Below are 19,455 nucleotides of genomic sequence, written 5' to 3'. Positions count from 1 at the left end.
GGGGGGATTCATTGGAGCAGCCCTCAAACCTGCCATGGGGACAAGGGGAGGGTCCCATGGGGTGTCCCCCACCCACACCCAGCCTACCCTAGCCCAGGACAGCAGGGACACAGGAGGGGACACAGAGGTACTTGCATAGGTGACACAGGACCCCGAGCAGGGGGATGTGATGGCACTTCCAGGGGGGACATGATGGGCTCCTGGTCCCCACTGAGGCCCCACAGGTCCGGGCTGGGGCGGGCACAGGCTCTCAGGGTCCGTGGTGCCACGGGTGTGACAGGGACATGCCAGGACAGGGAGATGTGAGAGTGCATAGATGGGATCTTGGTCTTGGTGTGCAGCTTTGGAAACCTTTGGCTGGGTGGGCAGGAGCATCTCGGAGCTCTGGGTTCAGGACACGGCAGGAGGCTGTCCGGGCACTCCTCGATGGGATGAAGGGTTGCCATGACAACGTTTCCTTTCTCTCGGCGGATCCCACAGCACGAGGTGACACCGGGAGCTGGTGGTGGAGGCACCGGGGAGGATGAAGCCCCGGGTGATGCCAATGGAGTATCCATATTTCCATGCTTCCAGAGAAAAGCAGCTGAGCAGAGAGGCTGGAGGTGTGGCAGTGGCAGTGGAGCATCCCCAGTGCCCACAGCCCCATGGGGGAAGCTGAGGGGAAGGAGCCCCAGGAGGCTGAGCAGAACTGGGTGTGCTGGCCACGCTCTGGAGCTGAACCCCCCTGGATCTTCGGGCACTGCTGTCCAGCAGGAAGGGGGGAGTCTCTGTGGCTGGGCAGGAGGTGGGACAAGGCATCTCTTGCACAAATAGCCCTTGGAAAGGAATCTCGACGCTCCTGAGCCCGGGGAGGGGCCCTGCTTAACAGAGTCAGGAGCAAACCTGGGGCAAAGAGCCAAGCAGGGGAGAGCCTGAAGCACCCTCGGGGCAGGCAGCAGGGTTTGGCCAGCAGCCACCATCAGCATCAACCTCAGCTGTCCCCATGGAGAAAAGTCCCAGTCCAGCGGCCCAGCGGTGACCTTCAGCAGCCGAATGTAACTCATGGCAGTTGGGAACAGGAAAGATTTAAAATATATATAATATATACTTTTATTATTCACCCGTTAAATCCATTATATGCCAATCATGATCTAGTTTCAGCAGTTACATTCCCTTGATCATGTCTTTAGGAGGATGCAGATAAATCAAACAAGGAGGTGGCTGGCAGCAGCGGGGGCTCCGGTGCCCCTCTCCCGGCGTGGCTCCGGCTTTGGCAGAAAGGATGAGGGCAGCACCTCCTCAGGCCCGGCTCCTCCATGCTCTCCTGGCAAGGGCTCCCTTACTGCAGCACCAATCCAACCTGGAAACAGGGATCAGGATAGAAATTGGGCTCAGGAGGTGCCCTCTGCTCTGTTCCCAGCCATGCGGGGAGGGCTCTGTGCTGTCTGTGTCAGTTTCCCCACTGGTTTGGGGGTATTTGAGAGCAGCAGGGCCCTGAGTTTATGGCTGAGTGGGCCCAGGGCCCTGCCCAGCTCTGATCTGAGGAGGTGACCAATGTTTGGGGTGTGACAAGCCCCATCAAGTTATGAGACAGCCTTGATTCATGAGTCAAGGGTGTTTCTCAGCTCATGATGAGTAGAGGGATGGAACACCTCTGCTAGGAGGTGGGGTGTTCAGTTTGGAGAAGGCTGCAGGGAGGCCTCAAAGCCCCTGCCAGTGCCAAAAGGGCCACCAAGAGGGACTCTGGACAAGGACCTGGAGTGACAGGACAAGGGGGAATGGCTTCCCACTGCCAGAGGGCAGGGTTAGATGGGATACTGGGAAGAATTCCTCCCTGTGAGGGTGGGGCCCTGGCACAGGGTGCCCAGAGAAGCTGTAGCTGTCCCATCCCTGAAAGTGTCCAAGGCCATGTTGGACAGGGCTTGGAGCAGCCAGGGACAGTGAAAGGTGTCCCAGCCATGGCAGGGGTGGAGCAGGGAACTCCTTTAAAGTCCCTTCCAACCCAAACCATTTCATGAGTCTGTGACTTGGGAGAAGCTGCTTCCCAAGAGCCTGGTCCCTGGACATGTCCCTTGGCAGGCAGCTGGCACTGCTGGGGACCCTCCAGGACATGTTGGTGGCCTGTCATGCACTGACCCAGTGGACCCAGAGGCAGCCCCACCACAGGCAACATTCCCAGCATCAGGCTCTCCCATCCCCAGTTCTCCCAGTTAAAGAAGGAATTGCTGACACCTCCTGGGAACCTCCTGGGGCTTCCTAAGAGGCTCAGCAGGCAAGTGAGGCTGGTTCAGGGCACAGGGCTTGTGCCCAGGGACAGACCTGGCTGCACACCAGGGAACCAAAGCCCTGTGACTGCCATCAAGGCAATAATTAGCTGTTAATTAGCTGTGATGCAGCTGGGCAGATTCTGGTTCTCAAGCACCATCCTCTGTAAGGTGCCTGTGGACTGGAGAGGTGCTGAATCACATCTCTGGTGTGGAGGGACAGCAGCAACCAGGGGCTGCCTCAGGTGGGGACCCAGCACAGCTCTGGGAGCAGTGGGGAACAGGCTGTTGGCCCTGGGGACAAATGACATCCTGGGATCCCGTGGCTCAGCCCCCTGCATGCGGTGGCAGAGCTCCTTTGTCCCAAGTCCTGCTCCAGCCTGCCTGCTCTCTCCAGAGGGGTGGCTGCTCCTCCCAGCCCACCAGGACACAGTGACACCCAGGGCTGTGCAGTGACACCAGGTCCCATGAGGGATCACAGGTGACTGTCACAACTCCCGGTGTCACATCTGTCACCCTGCAGCCCTCTGCTATCTCCTCTGTGCTTGGCCTCCTTCCTTAGAGGGAAGGAGTTGGTGTGAGGGAAAGGACTGAACCTGCACTAGTCCAGGAATAAAATTAGCTCTGGAAGATGAGTGTGGAGGGCTTTTCCCCAGGGACACACTCTGCAGGCACGGGAGATGGCAGAGGGATCCACCCTCACTGTGTGTGGCACTGCAAGGACACCAGCTGGGCTGGAATGCTGAGGTGTGGGTGACAGCAAACCCGTGTCCCCAGGGCTGTGGGGACAAGACCCCTCCTCACAGCACTGACCTTCTCTGGTGCCATGCTGGGACACTTCCAATTGTACAGGTAATACTGCAGGTTCCCATCCCCGATCCCAAACTTCAGCTTCTCCAGGAAGGTTTTGTTTTCCATGAGATCCAGTGCATTGAAGACGTCAAATCCTTTCTGCACAGGGAGACATGAAGCCATCAGTTCCTGCTTTTGTGCTGGAGAGTTCCTCCCACCTGTGAGCAGCCTAGCCCCCTTTCCTGCCTGGCTTTGAATCCCAGAAAAAGGGAAGAGCTCAGCCTTGGTGGCCTCACCCTCAATCCAACTACTCTAGACTGTTTGCTGTAGGACATGAGTAACCACCACAAGCTGCAAGGTTCAAGGTACCCCAGCATCCCTCTCCTGGGTGGCACATCCTTTTGGATTTGGATTTCTGTAGTTCCTGGGATCAAGCCCTTCCCACAAACCCAAGGGTGGCCAGCCTGCAGCAAGCTGCCCAGTGAGTTCCTGGTGAGCTCCTGCAAGCTGCCCAGTGTCCCACAGTGCCAGCCCATCCCTGCATCCCTCACCTGTGGGAATTGGATTTGTAAGAATTCTCAAAGCTTGACAGAAGGCTCACATAGCAGAACCCATGAAGGGTAACTTTAGATGATTGGCTTTAAGGCATTTACAGCATGGTGTGACAAAAGCTGATAGGCCCAGAAACACTTACAGTGTATTGTAATTAGGAAATAGTTGGCTTCTGATTGTGATGGCATGAATTATAACATCTGTATTTTCTCACCCTTCACATGAGACAGAAAATGGAATAAAAGCTTTTAAAACCCCTCTCAGCTGCCCCATCTGTGGGTCAGGGAAGGGCTCAGTGCAGCACTCACCGACTTGGCGAGGATGAGCGCGTCGCTCATGAGGTCAATGAGAGGCGTCTTGGTGTGGACGTTGTAGAAGGAATAGGCAGCTTTCAGGCTCTTGTGGGTCGGGTGGTTCATGATGGTGGAGGGCAGGGTGTAAAAGCTCAGGAAGTCTGTCACCTCTCCTGGGGCACTCTGGAAGGCAGAAGTGACATCATGACTGTCACTGTCATATTTTCTGAAAAATCCTCTTTGCCCAGGATTCTTCTCCTGGGAAGCTGAGAAGCCTCAGAGAAAAAGGAAAACAAAAATTATCTGATTGCTTCTCCTGTGTTTTGCTGCTTTGGAATGTGGTTTGGAGATTGTTTATCCAACAGGTGTTTATTTGATTGGTTTCATGTGAATTGTTTTTATTTAATGACCAATCACCATCAGCTGTGTTGGGACTCTTGCCAGAGTCAAAGGTTTTTCATTATTATCTTGTTGAGCCTTCTGTAAGTATCCTTTTCTCTATTCTTTAGTAAGTTTTGGGGTTTTTTTAAGTTTTAGTATAGCATATCATATATCATCTAATATCTAATATATAATAGATGTGATATATATTGTATATATCATATATATAATAAATATTATATATCATGCAATGCAATGTAATGTCATGTAATATATAATGTGATATGACATAATAGAGTATGATATAGTATAGTATGAAATGATACGATAATAAATTAGCCTTCTAAGAACATGGAGTCAGATTCATCATTTCCTTCCTGCCACAGAGGACCCTGAAAATCCCACAGGTGACATTTCAGGCTGGGATAAAGCCTGGCCAGAGCCTTAGAGGGGCTCTCCCAGTTGGAGTGGTGGCTGCAGGGAGACTCAGGCCCAGCACAGAGGCACCATCTCCAGCAAATTCCAATCCTGGAGGGGCATGGAGCTCCTCCCTGATGGCTCCCACAGCTCCAGTAGAGGCAAAAGCCCAGGAGAACAGCCCTCCCATCCTACTCCTGCCCTCACCTCTACCACGAAGGTGTCGATGATGTTCTCCTGAGGTACAAACCAGTGCTCCACCTCCTCTCTGCTCATCATGGGTGTCAGGTGGAACTGCTTCAGGTACTCAGTCAAGAGCTTGTGCACAGCAGGGATGTCCTTGTGCTCCATGGGCCGCAGGCCAGGAGTCTTAGGAGTCTGCAGAAAGTGGGACAAGTTGTTTCATTGCCTGTACACACAGTGGTTTTCAGCACCCAAGGGCTCTCCAGTGAGCAGCACAGAGACACTCTCTGCTTAGATCAGCCCATTTTCAGCCCCCCAGCCCTGTGTGCCCAGCAAAGGACGGATGTGATCTGCTGTGACACTGATGGCAAAGATCACAGCGAGCACAGCATGTCCCAGTCCCCCAAGTGCCAGGTCAGGTCCCACTGGAAGTGCTCCTACCCACTAACAACACAAACTCTGCTTCCCTCAGGTTCCTGTTCCCACTCACAGCAGGCACAGGCTGGGAGACATGTCCCAGGCTCCACAAGATGTTATTCCCAGTTGGCCTCAATTACTAATTTAGGGTTGGGATGGCTCAGCAAGCCCAGATCTGCTCTGGGGCTGAGTTTCTATGCAAAAACCAGTAGCTCCAGCCCAGCAACTGCTGTCTGAGTGGCTGTGGGAGGCAGGAGCTGGGAGCTGCCCAGCATGAAAGCAGCACTTTCCACCCCAAAGGGGTGGCAGAAAGGAGCCAACAAGGTCAGGGAAGGTGGTGGCAATTTTAATGCAGTTTGCTTCTTTCTCTTCCACCTCCAGCTGGGGAACTTCCCCAGCAGGACAACTGCAGTGCCAGAACTGATCAGTGTGACTGAAGAATGAGGGACTAACTCGATCCAAGGTCACACTGAGGCTGTGTTTGGACAGATGAAGGCTGTCACATCTGCCTGCTCGTTTTACCAGAACGACAGGCTGTGACTCACCAGCAAACAAAAGCTCACAGGGTCCTCTAACTGCAATAATTTGCCCTTAAAATGCAGGTACCCAGGCAAAAATACATAAAGATTAAATAAAGCACAACTGCTTGACAGAGCCATTTACTACATGGAACAAACGCTGGGTCTCCAGGCAGAGGACTTGCCCTCGACCTCCTTTGTGCCTCCTGCCCAGGGAGGAGCAAGCCCCGAGCCCTGCTCTGGCTGGACCCACCTCGGGCAGGCGGTACAGCTTCGTGGTGCGTTGCATAGTCATGTTCCTGCTCAGGTGGGAAAATTTGACCTCGATGAGTTTCCGAGGGTTCAGGGAGCGGTGCCAATACCTGCAGAAACACACTGGCAGTGGGAGACTCGTTCTGGGGCAGCGGGGGGGGGGCTGCAGGGGCAAGTGAGAACATCAGGCCAGCAGCTCCCCACAGAGAGCAACACGGTTCTGAAGTGATTCTGCTGCCAAAGCCTCCTCTCCTGTGTTACATGAGCAGCTTTAGCAAAGCCACTGCACTTAATCCTGGAAGGACAGCATGGGAGGAGAAACCTGGACTGGGATCACTCTCCCCTGTCCCAGGGAATCCCACACTGGCCACAGAGGGGAGCACAGGAATGGAAGGTCTGCAGACAGAAGTATTGGGAGAGCCACAGACACTCACCTGCAAGTCCCCACAGGCTTTGGCAGCACCACTCCTGCAGTGTAAACAGCCTGGAAGATTCCCTCTAGATGCACCCTCCTCGTGATCTCACGGATCAGAACTGGAGCCACCCGTTTGGAGCGCAGCTTTTTGTGGACACACAGGAAGTTTATCTCCACCATCTTCTTCTCTCTTGGGGAAGAAACAATGCAGAGCATGAGGCTTGACTGTCCTGACCTGGGAGGGTCAGAACAACGCCCTGGGCAATCCAACTCCAAACCCCTCTGAGGGAATGAGGAGTCAAAGCCTCAGGGAAGGGGCAGGGGCTGCTTTTGGAGAGCCCTCCCTTAAGCTGTCACCCAGGGATTCCCAGGCAAAATGGTCTGAATCTGTGTCAGGGGAGGGTCAGGATGCACACTAGGGAAAGGTTCTTGCCCCAGAAGGTGGCTGGGCACTGCCCAGGGAATCTCCTGCCCGGGGAATGGTCACAGCCACAATGTTGCTAGAGCTGCAGGAGAGTTGGACAATGCTCTCAGGGACAGGGTGGATTGTTGGGCTGCCCTGTGCAGGGCTAGGAGCTGGATTGGATGATCCTTGGAGATCCTTTCCAGCTCAGGATACTTTCTGATTCTATATCTCCATCTAGCCCTGGATGATTTCTGTAAGCCAGAGCCCTAAGTTAACCCACCTCACCTAGGAAACCAGCCTTCACAATGGTTAACTACCAGATGTCCCTGCCCAGAACCTCCCTGCCAACCCTTAAATATCCCCCACCTTCCCCTTCAAGCAGCAAAACATCTCCAAAGCTGAAGGGTGCAGGTCTGGCTGTGTGCTGGGGAAGACAATGGAGCCAGACCCCCTGAGCACTCCCAGAGCCCCAGCAAGGGGCAGGATGAGAAATGTAGCAGCACTCACGTGTCATAGATGTGGATGGTGGCTGGAATGGCGCTGATAAATCCCACCAGCTTCTTGCTGGAGACCACTCGGACCCCGCAGTGCCACTGGGGCAGCCAGCCTGGAGGACGCAGTGCCCTGGGGAGGGGACACACCTCAGCAGTCACCTCCTACCCAGGGTCCCTGGTGTACCTGCTCCTGCCTCCCACCCTGCCCTGGGACACCCTGAGTCCTGCTGGCCAGCAAGAGGATGAGAGAGTGACAGGGATATGACAAGGACTGCTGGGATCCAGGGCAATTCCTGCACCCCACGGCCAGTCCTCACTAGGGACACAGGAGGAAATCTCTGTTCCTCAATTCAGGAACACCCCGAGGAAACAGCAGCTCTGCTGCAACAGGACTCCAAGGGTAATTGTTTGCAGCTGCCTTCATCCCACAGCTCCAGGGCACTGAGGAGTCCCTCAGCTACAGGCATCTTCACAAACACTTGAGGGATCAAACCAAAGAGGAGAAAAATCCACTTTTAAGCTCCCATATCTCAAAGGAGCCAGAGGCAGGCAGGGCTGGGTGACTCACTGTGGCCCTCTCACCGTGTCCCTGGGACACCGTACACAGTGACAGATGGGGAAGGGACATCTCAGGAAGAAGGGAGATGGCATAAGCAAAGGCAGCTGCAGCTCTGTCACGGGGATCAGGCTTGTCAGCATCCCACACCCCTGCTCTGCACTTCTGGTGCCACTCACCACAGCAGGAACTCGGGCGAGTAATCGAAGCGGAACATGTTGTCATCATCCTCCACGTAGTTCTCGTTGAGCAGGGTGTACAGCTCCTTCAGCTGCAGCACAGAGCACTCAGGTTAAGGAGCTTACTCAGCCATCAGCTGCCCCCAGTCAGGACCCCGAGCACTTAAAAGTGTGGCCACAGCACTGGGGCACCATGTGCAGCCATGCCCCTGCTGCAGGGTGCTGGAGCAGTGTCACACAGAGCAGAGGGAGCAGCAGGACACGGGTAAGCCCTGTGTCACCTCCCAGGGAGGTGGGTCATGCTCTAAAGGGGGTTCTCACAGGAGAACTCCAGGCTTCAGGCATCCTTACCTCCCCTTGGAAAAACCAGGCCAAGCTGCCCAATGTAGAATGGATCTGCAGTGGGGGGAGTCAGACCCATCCAAGCCCAAGGTGTGACAGAGCCACAGTGTCACCTGCTGTGCTGAAGGACACACTTCCACCCCCAAAACCATCTCCAACAGCCCAAGCATTGAACTGCCAACCAAGACACTGTGAAATGAATGTGCTGAGCTGCCTGTACTCACCACACCTCTATCCCCCAGGTCCAGGGCATCCCAGGTGAAGCCCTGGGGCAGGGTGTAGGGCTCCTGGCGGATGTTGTCCTTGTCTGGCTCCACCGGGCCATGGGTGTTCACCACTTCTCCTGAAAGACAGAGCAAGGAGACATGAAGAAGTTTGAAACAGGGGTCTCTCTCGAGTTTCTGTGGTTGAGATGACCCCCAAGGTATTAGAAAGTCTCTTTTTCCCAGCCCTGTGACCAAAGAAGAAGTTGAGATTCCTCAGCTCTGGTTCTCAAGGTTGTTTATTTTCTCTTATCTATTCCATTCTCTCTCTGACCTGCTGAGCTCTGTCCAGCAGGTTGGGTTGTGGCACAGTGACTGTCCTTGGGGTGGTGTTGGCTTTTTATACTAAAACCTACCTGTACTGTATTTACAATAATTTTCCAATACCCATCACCTATGTTAGACAGTCTGTCTCTACTCTAAACCAATCCAGAAGTGTCACCATCACAGCAGAAGATGGAGGACAAGAGGAAGAAGAAGGACAGGACATGCCCAGATTCCTCCATCTTGTTTCTTGAACCCCCCCCCATTCTAAATTCCCAAATTTCTACTTTTTCACCCTGTGATAAATTCACTATCATTCTACTCAAATTCTTGTGGCTTGTAACTCCTCACACAGAGTTGGTAATTGTTTCCATGGGTTAAAATCAAAGGCACAAAAGGCGTCTTTGACTCCATGTCAAGGTCTCTGAGCCCTGCCAGGGTCTCGGATCACCCAGGGCAGCCAGAGGAATGTCCGGGGTCCCCAACAGGTCTCCTCAAGCCAGGTCTCATAAGCTCTTGGGAGGTCTATTTCAAACCCAAGATAGCTCAGCTACCTTAGAAAGCATAAAATCAACAGGATGGCTTCTGTGGTAGTATTGGAAACAAAAAGGTTTTAATAAAAGGCAAAATAACAAAACTCTTCACAGAGAAAAACCAAGCCAGGTGCAAGAGGTTCTTGCTCCTGGTAAAACACCTCACAAAAGCCATTGGTTTCTTTGTTCTCTTCTTTTTCTAGTGAATTGCTCAGGCAGGCCTTTTTGGCTCCTGTCCAATTAACTATCCTTAAGTTTGAGGTGAAGTCCCCTAGGTCGTATGAGGTGTCTTTTTCACTAAGAGACGAAAGAAACTTCTGGGCTTTTTTCCTTTTTAAGAGGACAAAAAGAGAGTTTTGTCACTCTGTCAACAAGGGGCACACTCCTACAGAAGTTCTCTGCTGTGTGAGGCCAAGCCTCCACAACACCTCAGTCTGGTGTCCAACATGCCTCATGTCCCACCCCTGCAGTGGCAGACAGGGATTGTCACTTCACCCACCCAGTCTGGGATGTGACAATGGGCAGGGAATCAAAACTTCCAGAGCAAGGCTGGAGCCCACTGGGTGACCAAACACAGCCACAGCTGCATCCTCCAGCTCCACACGTGGTGCCTGATCCTTCCCCATCCCCACAATCCCAGCCTGGGCCAGCACTTCCCTAGGAGCCCCTCCAGGGGACAGTGCTCTCCTGCCAGCTCTGGCCACTGCCACTTGGCAAATGTCACTGTGCCCACTGTGCCTAAAGAAGAGCTGCAGCAAACAACACAACTTTTGTTGTAAAAGCACTGACTCCTAAAGGCCCTAATTCAGCCAGGAGGTGTCAGCTCGAGCTCTGGCTGCCTCAGGGATGTCAGTCCAGCAGCATCACTTCAGTGCTGCCAAGAAAAGCAAGTTGTGCTAATTAGGAATTCCCTTAAAAAGGCATTGAAAAGGTTCCCAAGCAATGGGGAGGTGATGAAAGCCCAGAGCAAGAACTTCCCCCATCATACCCACCCCAGGCAGCTTCCAGAAACACTCACCCCTGGCTGCCCTCTCTGCTCTGAGCAGGTGCTGAACTGTTTTGAGATCTGGCCCCAAAAATCCCACAGCACTTCTGTTATCCAGCCCTAAATAGCCCCATGCCCACAATGCCATGTGTCAGAGCACTCCAGGACCACGAGTGCTGGGACACAGTGAGTGGCCAGCAGCCAGGGACAGCCACCAGCCTGGTGCTGGGAGGAATGAGCTGCTTTGTGCCTCCCACTCCCCAGGAGACACCTTCCACCCTTTCCCCAGGGTTTTCCCAAGCAGAAATGATGTTTCCTATGCCCAGTAGCCTTGGAAAAAAGGGCAAATGCAAGACTCTGCTGTCTCACATGACCATGTGCCATCTCACTGTGATTTTTCCCAACCTAAAGCCAAGACTGGTGCTCCCAGGAAAGTTTTTGAGACCCAAAAAAGCCTCACAGTGGTGTGGACACATGGACTGGGAATCAAACACTGCACCTGCAGCAAAAGGGACACAAACCCATGAAGGGAAATACTGAAGAGCAGCCAGTATTTATCCATGACAAGTTTTGGATAAATCTAGAAACTGTGGGCTTGGACTCACTCTCTAGTTCCCCTGAGCTCTGGGGGATGCAGATGAGGAGAGACTAAAGTAATGTTATCCCAGGCACCCCAATCAGCCTGGGAATGATCCTTTCAGACAGGCAGCTCTCCTGGCACGTCTGCTGAGAGCTCCTGCCATGGTGCCACTGGCAGATCACTGCCACAGGCTGTCAGGAGCAAGAGGATGGGCTGAAGCAAGGCCCAGAGCTGGGAAGCACCACTGGGATGTTCACAGGGGACCAAGAGATGGCTCCCCATCCTTAGATGCTCATGGTAGCTTGAGATGGAGCTGCTTTGATGTTTGTGCTTCCCCTCTCCTGCCTGTGCCAGGGAGGGATGTGAGCCCAGCAGAACAAGGATGTGGCAGCTCAGCACTGGCCCTGCTTCCCAGAGCTGCTCCCAGCACCACCCAGCCCCAGCTCACCCCAAGTTTCCTTCCCCACCAAGGATCTCTGCCTGGGAAGCTCCAGCTCCCAGGAAGGGGAGAGCTGGACAGCTCTGAGCCCAGCTCAGGATGTGGCAACACCACACACAAACCCTGGGTACAGAGGGCTGGGGAGAGCCAACTCCAGGGCTAAGGACTGGGATTAAGGGATGCAAATGCAGGAGGCATCAGGTGAGATGTCTGAAGGGGCTCCTTGCCCTCTGTACCCCTGAAGTGTTTGCACATTTCAGACCCTCCCCATCCACCTAGCCCACGTTGCTGAATGGTTGGGAAGTGGTTTTGGTGCCTTTGAAGCCCAGGCCATGCAGGGACTCCTTGGTGGCCACAGCTCAGCATCTCCAGACTTCTCTAAGGGCTTCCTGGAGCAGCCTGGGCTCCAAGGCCTCCCCCAGGGCTCACAGGATGTCTAGGGGCTACACATACCTAACTTGGGCACTGGCTGTGTGTCCCAGAACTGGTAGCTCCTCTTGCTGGCTTCCTCCATGGTTTTGGCCGGTCCCTGACCTACAGAGAAGAGCTCGATGGCTTTTTGAATCTCCTGGATCCTCTCAGCAGGTAAAGAGTTCACCTGAGGGCACAGAAGGAGAGTGGAAAGACAAAATGAGTAAGCTGAGCCTCCAGGTCTGCATGTGGGCTCCTCATTAGGGGAACCTGGAGCTGATCCTGTCATGGGGTGCTGGCAGGAAAGGGAGAGCAGGCAGGAACCTCCCTTCCCATCCTCAATCCTTGACAGGATGCATGAACCCTTTCACCAGCCACCTGCCCCTCCTAGATCTGGCTTCTAGGCACTCCCAGGACAAAGGGGATGGCAGAGTTTTCTGAAAAATGCTTTAAGCTTCAGTTAAGTGGGTGCTGTGAGCCCCAGGAGCAAACCTCCCCACCTGACACCCTGCACAGACAGATGGATCAACCCACATCCAGCACTCGAGATGCTTTCAGTGGCTTTTCTCACACTGTTCAGCCTCCTCCCTCTAAGCTGGATCTGTATCCACAAACTGCAGCTTCCAGAGAAGTCCCTGGACACCAGAGACTGGGACAAGGCAGAGAGGTTGAGTCAAGATGAAAGACACTTTCCTCCTCCTCTTCCTCAGGGTGGATGGCTCTGCACTGAATTCCCAACCCCAGCTCCTCTCTGATCCCTGAGGAATTTAGTTTGGAAAACATAAAGCCCCAGTTTTAAGCTCTGCAGTGTCAGATGGAAAAAATATTCAAAATATTTGGACAGGAACTGGCATCAAACAGAAAACAGCCTCTGCTGATGTGTCCCCTCTGCCACAGGACCAGAGGGGACAAGAAGGCCAGAGGGTCAAACCCTGTGTGTCCCATGCTCCTTCCTGAATCACTGGCTGCTGGACAGGATCAGGCAAAGTCCAGAGGTATAAGATAGACCCTGCTCTCCCCACCTGCAGTTCTTGGGATCATTAAGCAAAAAAATCAACACCACCAGATGTCCCTCCTGTGCTGCTTCAGGCAGGACTCACCTGGCAGGTGGCAGCTCCTGCCTGTGACAGGCAGCTGCTGTCTGGGAAGAATAACTTGGAGGTGCTAGTCTGACCCTGGAACTGGCTGAGATATCCAGCCAAGGACTGCATTACCCCTGGAGTGCTCTACAAACACTTTCTGCACCAACAGGAATTCCCACACATGGAGAAATCAATCTAAATCCGAAGTTTTTTGAGCAACCAAGTGCCTTAAAAACAGGGCTGGGAACTCTTTCCTTGGCCTAAGTAACAGTTGAGGGGTTTGGGATAGGGCTGGCTGTTGTGGGGGGGGGCAGGATTCTGGGAAGGGGTTGGTCACCTTCACTGGCTGGTCCTGAGCCTGGTCAGGCTGGTCTCCTCCTCCCTTCTCTTTCTTCCGTTTGGGTTTCTTTTTCTTCTTCTTGGCTCCACTGTCATTTGCTGGACTCAGGCCCCTGGGGAACAAAAGAAACATCACTGGAGCCTTGGGGTTTTCTTTTGGGAGAACATTTGGTTGGTTTCTGAGGCACTCTAAAGAAAATGCAGACTCCTGCTGAGTCCAAGTCTCCAGGAAGGGGAATGCTCCGTGCACAGAGGGTGCAGCCAAGCGCCCACCCCACAGCACAGAGCTCCCTGGGAGCCCCCAGAAAGGGACCAGCACTAACAGCTCCCACCCCACAGGTGTGCTGGGCAGTGGGGACTGTGCCCTGTGCTGCCAGTGACCACAGCCCTGCTCTGCCACCCGTGCCCAAATCCACCCTGTGAAGTGGTGGGATGCTCAGCTTTGGCTTTTTCCTCTTCTCCAAGCCCAAGGATGGATGTAGAAGCAGAAAGGACTGATCCAGCCCCAGGGATAAGGGCCCAGAGCAGGTTCAGGCACCAGAGAGGTCACTGGTCAAGGACACAGTGTCAAGTGCCACCTCACCTGCAGAGGTGATGCTCTAGGGAGATGTGGTTGTTGATTGGGAAATTACTACATTGTTATCCTGGAGCTGGAAAATGGAGAGTGAGGAGCAAATCCCTGGGAGAGCAGGGTGGGAAGTGCCCACACCAGGGCACAGCTCCTCCTTCCAGAGCTGCAGGGCAGCCCTGGACATCCAGATCATCATCATCCCCAAACAGCTGCTGGTGTGAAAGCCCTCACTGAGCCTGGCCTTTGTTCCAGCAGCATCCTGGTGCCAAAACCCAGGAGAGGTGCCTGCTCCCAGCTTGGCAGAGGGCAACTCGTGATGGTGATCTTGTGATCCTGCATGGAATGACCTGACACAGGACGGTCACTGTTATGGGGGAGCTGGGAGCTGGCTACAGCCTCTAAGACACTCAGTGTTCAGGGGGAAATGCAGTCCTGGAGAGGCTGGAGTGGGTCTGAGTGGAAGGAGCAGAGCCAGGAGAGCTCTGCCAGCTGCCAGCACACGGCTCAGCTCTGTCCTGCCCAGCAGGGTCAGCACACAGCCAGTGCATTTGCACTCTACAACACAGGTGTCCCCTCCTCGCAGCCCAAAACAACTCCCACAGCAGGGACAACCCCACAGATCTGACCTGCCCAGAGGCACCAGCCCAGAATCCCCCCACAAAAGCAGAGTTTCATGTCTTAACCAAACACAAGATAGTGGTGAAGAGGGTGGAGCAGGAAAAAAAGAAGAAACGTGTTGGAAAATTTGTTGGAGCAGCATCCAATTATTTATTTCAGCAAGGCTACAACAAGGAGCTGGGAGGAAAACAGAGCTTGAAGAAATGCAAGTGGAAGGCGTCCCTGCCCAAGGCAGGTAGTTGGAACTGGATGATCTTCAAGGTCCCTTCCAACCCAACTCTCCATGCAATTCCTGGGCTGAGAGCAAGGTTATGAAACTGGGGAAAAGTGGATGGAGAAATGTTTTTGGAGGGATGAAGCTGGGATGTAGAATAGAAAGCCAACATGATGGGCTGCATTGCCCTGGGGAGCAGAGAAGGAGGGTTTGCAGGACACAGAGCTGCTGGGCTGGGGAAGCTTTTCCTCTGGATGAAACCTGAACAGCAGCAGAGCCTCTGCAGCAGCTGAGGAAAAAGATCCCCATCCATCAGCAGAGCCTGTGTGGGACACCTGGAAATGGAGCATTCCTGGTGTGGGAACAAGCAGTAGCTCAGGGCAAGCTGCTCCACAAAAGGGGGTGAAGAGAAGCCCCCCTTCTTCTCCAGAAGAACATGAAGGGAGGGGAGCAGGAGCAAAGCCACAGCTCCAATCCAAGGACCAGCAGCTCCAAGGACCCACAGCCTGTGGTGCTGCTGCACCATCCCTGGGGGGAATCTCACCTTCCCTCCCACTGCCAGGAAAGGGCTTTGCCTCCACCTGGGAGATGCTGCTTGGACATGACAGCAGCAGCAATGCCAGCACAGCGCTGCTGACACCACTATTGATTTTAGTGACAAATGTGTGATGGCTTTTTTAACTCTCTGGGGAGGAGCACAGGCAAATCCTGGCCACACTGAAGTCCTGGGATGAACAAAGCCACCTTGGAGCTGCAATAATCACATCCAAACCGTTTCCTATCAATTCTGACACCACAGACTGACAGCACCAGGAGAATTCCTGAGCACACCCCAAGGGCTGACACTGGAAGTTGCCCCTTCCAAAGGGGAGGGACACGTGTTCCCAGCTCACCTGCACATTGGGAAGCTGCAGGTGTCAGCTGTGACAGACAAAATGCTCCCCTCATACTCTGTCAGCATTGCTCTGCTTCATAAATCAGAGCTGCCAACTCCCAGCTTGGTGCTAATGAGCTCAGCCCAAGCACGCCGGGCTCGCAGGTGAAAGCTCTGAGAAAATTCCTCCCTGATTTATGAGCAAAGCTGTCGTGACCTGGAGGAAATCAGGGTGGCAGAAGGTGGGATGAGGTTTTGCATTCCAGGTGGCATGGCCTGGGGAAGGACCCTGCTCCAGCCAGGAGAGGCACCAGCATGTAGGGAAGTGCAGGAAAACCCAAAGGTCTCTCTCACTACACCCAGGGAAGCAACAATTACAGGTATTTTCTATTTTAAATCTATTTAGGAAAGCAAATATCTCCTTTCTCCAGGGTAGCTACACCACCCAGATACTCCCCAAATTAATGACAATGCCCCACCAGTGTCCTGGGACAAGCCACCACCATCCAAAATCTCAGCTACTGCAGCTGGCCTGACAAAGCTGAGAGGGCTGGAGCAGTTTCATCCCCAGAAGGGGTGAGCTGCCAGCCCAGCTCACATCCCACATCCCACATCCCACATCCCACATCCCACAGCCTTCCCAGCTGCACTTGAGGCCTTTTACTCCTCCCATATCCCTTTGCATTCTGAGGTGCACTGAGAGATGAAGCAGCTGGACAAAGGCACCTTGGCTGCACTGTGCAAACATCTCCCACCCCCTGTGGGATCACCATGGTCTCTTTTCTGGCTAAGGAAAGCACTTTTCCCCACCACCATGGCCATTACTCCAATCCCTCCTTTTCTGTTTCCAAGTGGCTCCTCGAGTTGATGGCAAAGGCTCCAGCCCCAACCACTGCCCAGAAAACAACCCCTGTGACCTGAGTGATCTTGAAAACAGATTTTTGGAAGCACTTAAAGACAGCAACCAGGCTTGTTCAGAGTGAGACCTGCTCAGAGTGGCTCTGCTCCACCAGCTCAGCCCCTCTGGAGGCTGGAAAACACCAGACTCACCCAGTAACAAACTGGTGCTCAGCACCCACTCATCCATCCCTGGCTCCATGGGTGCTCCCAAAGCTGAGGGAGGAAGCACAAGGGGAACAACTCCAGCTGTGGGCAGCTCCCTCAGCCTGGTGGGAGGCTGAAAGTGTCAGATGAGAAGGAGTAGATCCCTGCTCTGTATTTAGGTGCTGGAAAATCCTTCTGCCATCCCAGGGGCTAATCAGGCACGGTGCTTAGGCTGTAATCTCTGTAATCTCATTAGGGGCTGGGGCAGGGAGGAAGGGAGGATCTCCAGATGGCAGAGCTCAGCTCCCAGAGCCCAGCATGCCAGCAGTGTGCTCCCTACACCTACAGCTGATCCCACCTGCTGGAGCTCAGTCTCTGTCCCAGGAACCCCTTCTTGTGGCCAAGAGCAGGCAGGGATTGCCAAACCCACTGCAGCCCCTCTGGAAAAGCCCCTCTGCTCCCTCACACCCCATCCAGCTGTGCCACAGGGCACTCCCAAACTCTTCCTGCCTGGAACAGCTTCTCCAGGTGGTTCTGAACTGTTTCAGGGGTCTGGGACACTCCCATCCTTGCTGTCACACTGCCCTCAGTGCCTGTGAGGTGACAAACCACACCAGGCTGAGCCATGCAGGTTCCTGCCTTTCCAGATCCAGGGAATAAATCCTCCACAGCCACCAGGGACACAGCAGAAGCTCCCTCCACACAAAAGGAAACATGAAAAATAACCAAGTGGGATTATTTTCTTTGGAAAATCAGCTTGGATGGGTACAGCAGAGAGCAGTGCAGCCACTTCCCCATGCTGACCCAGGACTGAGGCTGAGGAAACTCAATTCCTCTTTCCTGTCCTTAAAAGGAAAGGAAGTATTGCTTTCACTAAAGAATACTTTTATGTTTTAAACCTCAGGGCCAAAATCCAGTGACTCCCAGCACAAACTGGCACAGGAAGGGCTCTGAGTGTCGCTGTACAAAGCCTGGCAGCTTAAAGCCCTTCCCTTGCCCTGTTTTTGGGGACAGTGTCACTGAGGTGACTGGAAACACTCCCACACCCTGCTGTAATGGGATGGATGGTATGGAATCAACAGAATTAATGACTGTGCACCCAGTAGGAAAACCATCCTCCTTCCCACCACTTGGTCTCTCCCTGGTGGTTTTTGGGAGTTTGCCAGAGAGCTCCAAAGCCTCCCTGCCTCATGCTCCTTATGTGCCCACCAGCCACTCTTTTGGTGTTATTTCCCAAGCTATCCAAACTATTTCCCACTGGATATTCCCCAGGCTGCTTGAGGTGGCCCAGCTCCTCGAGGTGGGCAGAGTGATGCCCAGGACCCCAGGAGGGCTCCAGAAAACACCTTTTCCTGGCAAAGGGCAGGAGGACCTGCTGGGCTGGGGAGCAGCAGTGATTGAGCACCATGTCTCCCGTGCTCAGCTCTGGCTTCCACAAACCTAATCATGTCAGAGGGAAAGAAAATAAAAATCTCCCCAAGCACAGCTAAACCGATTAAACTGAGACATGGTGCCACACCCGGGAGGCAAATGAAATATAAATGGGCAGCTGGGCTGTCATAAAAAAAGCCTCTGTGATATTTCTTGTGTGACCTTTTATTCACTTTGGTTCCTGGGCAGGCGGGATTGGAGAGAGAAGGGTTCTCCAAGCCCGTGGTCTCTGCTCTGCAGGGCTGGGGAAGCAGCATCAGGAGAGCAGGAGGAGCCCAGGGAGGCTCAGGTGCAGCAGGAAAAACAAAGTGAAAACCACTGGGAACCTCTGGAAAGCCACACTTTGATGGTGCCATTCCCAGCAGGAACGAGGACAGAGCCTCTCCCCCAAATCCCAGGCATGGTGAGGCAGCTCTGCACCGTATTAATTAAGGCAGTGAGTAATGAGGGTGCTACGTTGAGCATTCCAGCTCTTCCCTACTGAGATAAGGACCTGCCTCGCTGCCTGTGCTCGCTCCCTGCCTTGTTGTTGTTATTCCACCATTCCATAGCCCCGATAGCTGCGCTCCTCCAACCACGAGACAATGTAGGCAGAGCTTTGCAAAACCCTGGGCTGTGTTTAGGATAACGACGGGATGAGTGTGCAGAAACCCGGGATTATTCCGGGGATGCCACATGCTCCGGAAAGCAGCATCATGCATGCCACCGTGCCACCACCCTGGGTGTCACCGCGGGGATGGAGATGCCACGCGTGGGCTGAGGTTTCTGCGGGAGGGCATAGGGAATGCGGGGAGACACACCCTAAAGCAAGGCCAGGAAGAGCTGCTAAATGGGCTCATTTCTGCCTGAAAAAGGAACTCGCGGCCCCGTCCCGGCCTCCCCGCAGGTACCGCGGCCGTCACCCATCCACGCCGCGGCCGCGCCCGACCCTGCTGAGCTTCGGACACGCTCCCGCAGCGGGCGTGAATGGGCGCCAGCGGCACCGCCCCCCCGTCAGACTGACCGGCGCCTCGAGCAATCGCTGCCCGGCATGCTGCCCAGCGACCAATCAGAGCATGGAAGGGGCGGGGCGCCTCTCACTTCCCGGCCGTTCCTCGCCTCAATGGGCCCGGCCGCCGCCGTGGCCCGCGGTCCCGGCCGCCGCTCACCCCCTGTTGGAGCCATGCTCCGCCTCGTTCTCGCAGTCGCTGCAATGCTCATGGTCGTTCTCCTCCGCCGCCGGCCGCGAAGGCCTCGCCGGGGGCCGCCTCACTGCTGTCTCACTGTCGTCCGCCATCTTGAACGGGGCGTCCGCGCGTGCCGCACCCCCGCAACAAAGCTCGCCGCGATTGGCCGGCGGGCCGCGAGGCATGCCGGGAGTGGTAGTC

General features: G+C 54.3%; 1 protein-coding gene across 1 annotated transcript; it reads right to left on the bottom strand.

Moving 5' to 3' along the window:
* Nucleotides 1-1,119: 1,119 nt before the first annotated feature.
* On the bottom strand, nucleotides 1,120-19,436 carry NMT1 (N-myristoyltransferase 1). The gene is made up of 12 exons (XM_009096570.4): nucleotides 19,237-19,436; nucleotides 13,335-13,449; nucleotides 11,958-12,102; nucleotides 8,665-8,783; nucleotides 8,099-8,190; nucleotides 7,377-7,493; nucleotides 6,483-6,653; nucleotides 6,050-6,158; nucleotides 4,886-5,056; nucleotides 3,896-4,063; nucleotides 3,057-3,194; nucleotides 1,120-1,339 (listed from the first exon to the last, which is right to left on the bottom strand). Exons 1-12 carry the CDS (start codon nucleotides 19,362-19,364, stop codon nucleotides 1,319-1,321), a joined length of 1,494 nt encoding a protein of 497 aa, XP_009094818.3. The 5' UTR covers nucleotides 19,365-19,436; the 3' UTR covers nucleotides 1,120-1,318.
* Between the last annotated feature and the right edge of the window lie 19 nt (nucleotides 19,437-19,455).

Source organism: Serinus canaria, chromosome 27 (assembly GCF_022539315.1).
Source record: "Serinus canaria isolate serCan28SL12 chromosome 27, serCan2020, whole genome shotgun sequence".
NCBI lineage: Eukaryota > Metazoa > Chordata > Aves > Passeriformes > Fringillidae > Serinus > Serinus canaria.
The sequence above is the reverse complement of the archived record's forward strand: the minus strand, read 5'-3'. Positions and strand labels throughout refer to the sequence as shown.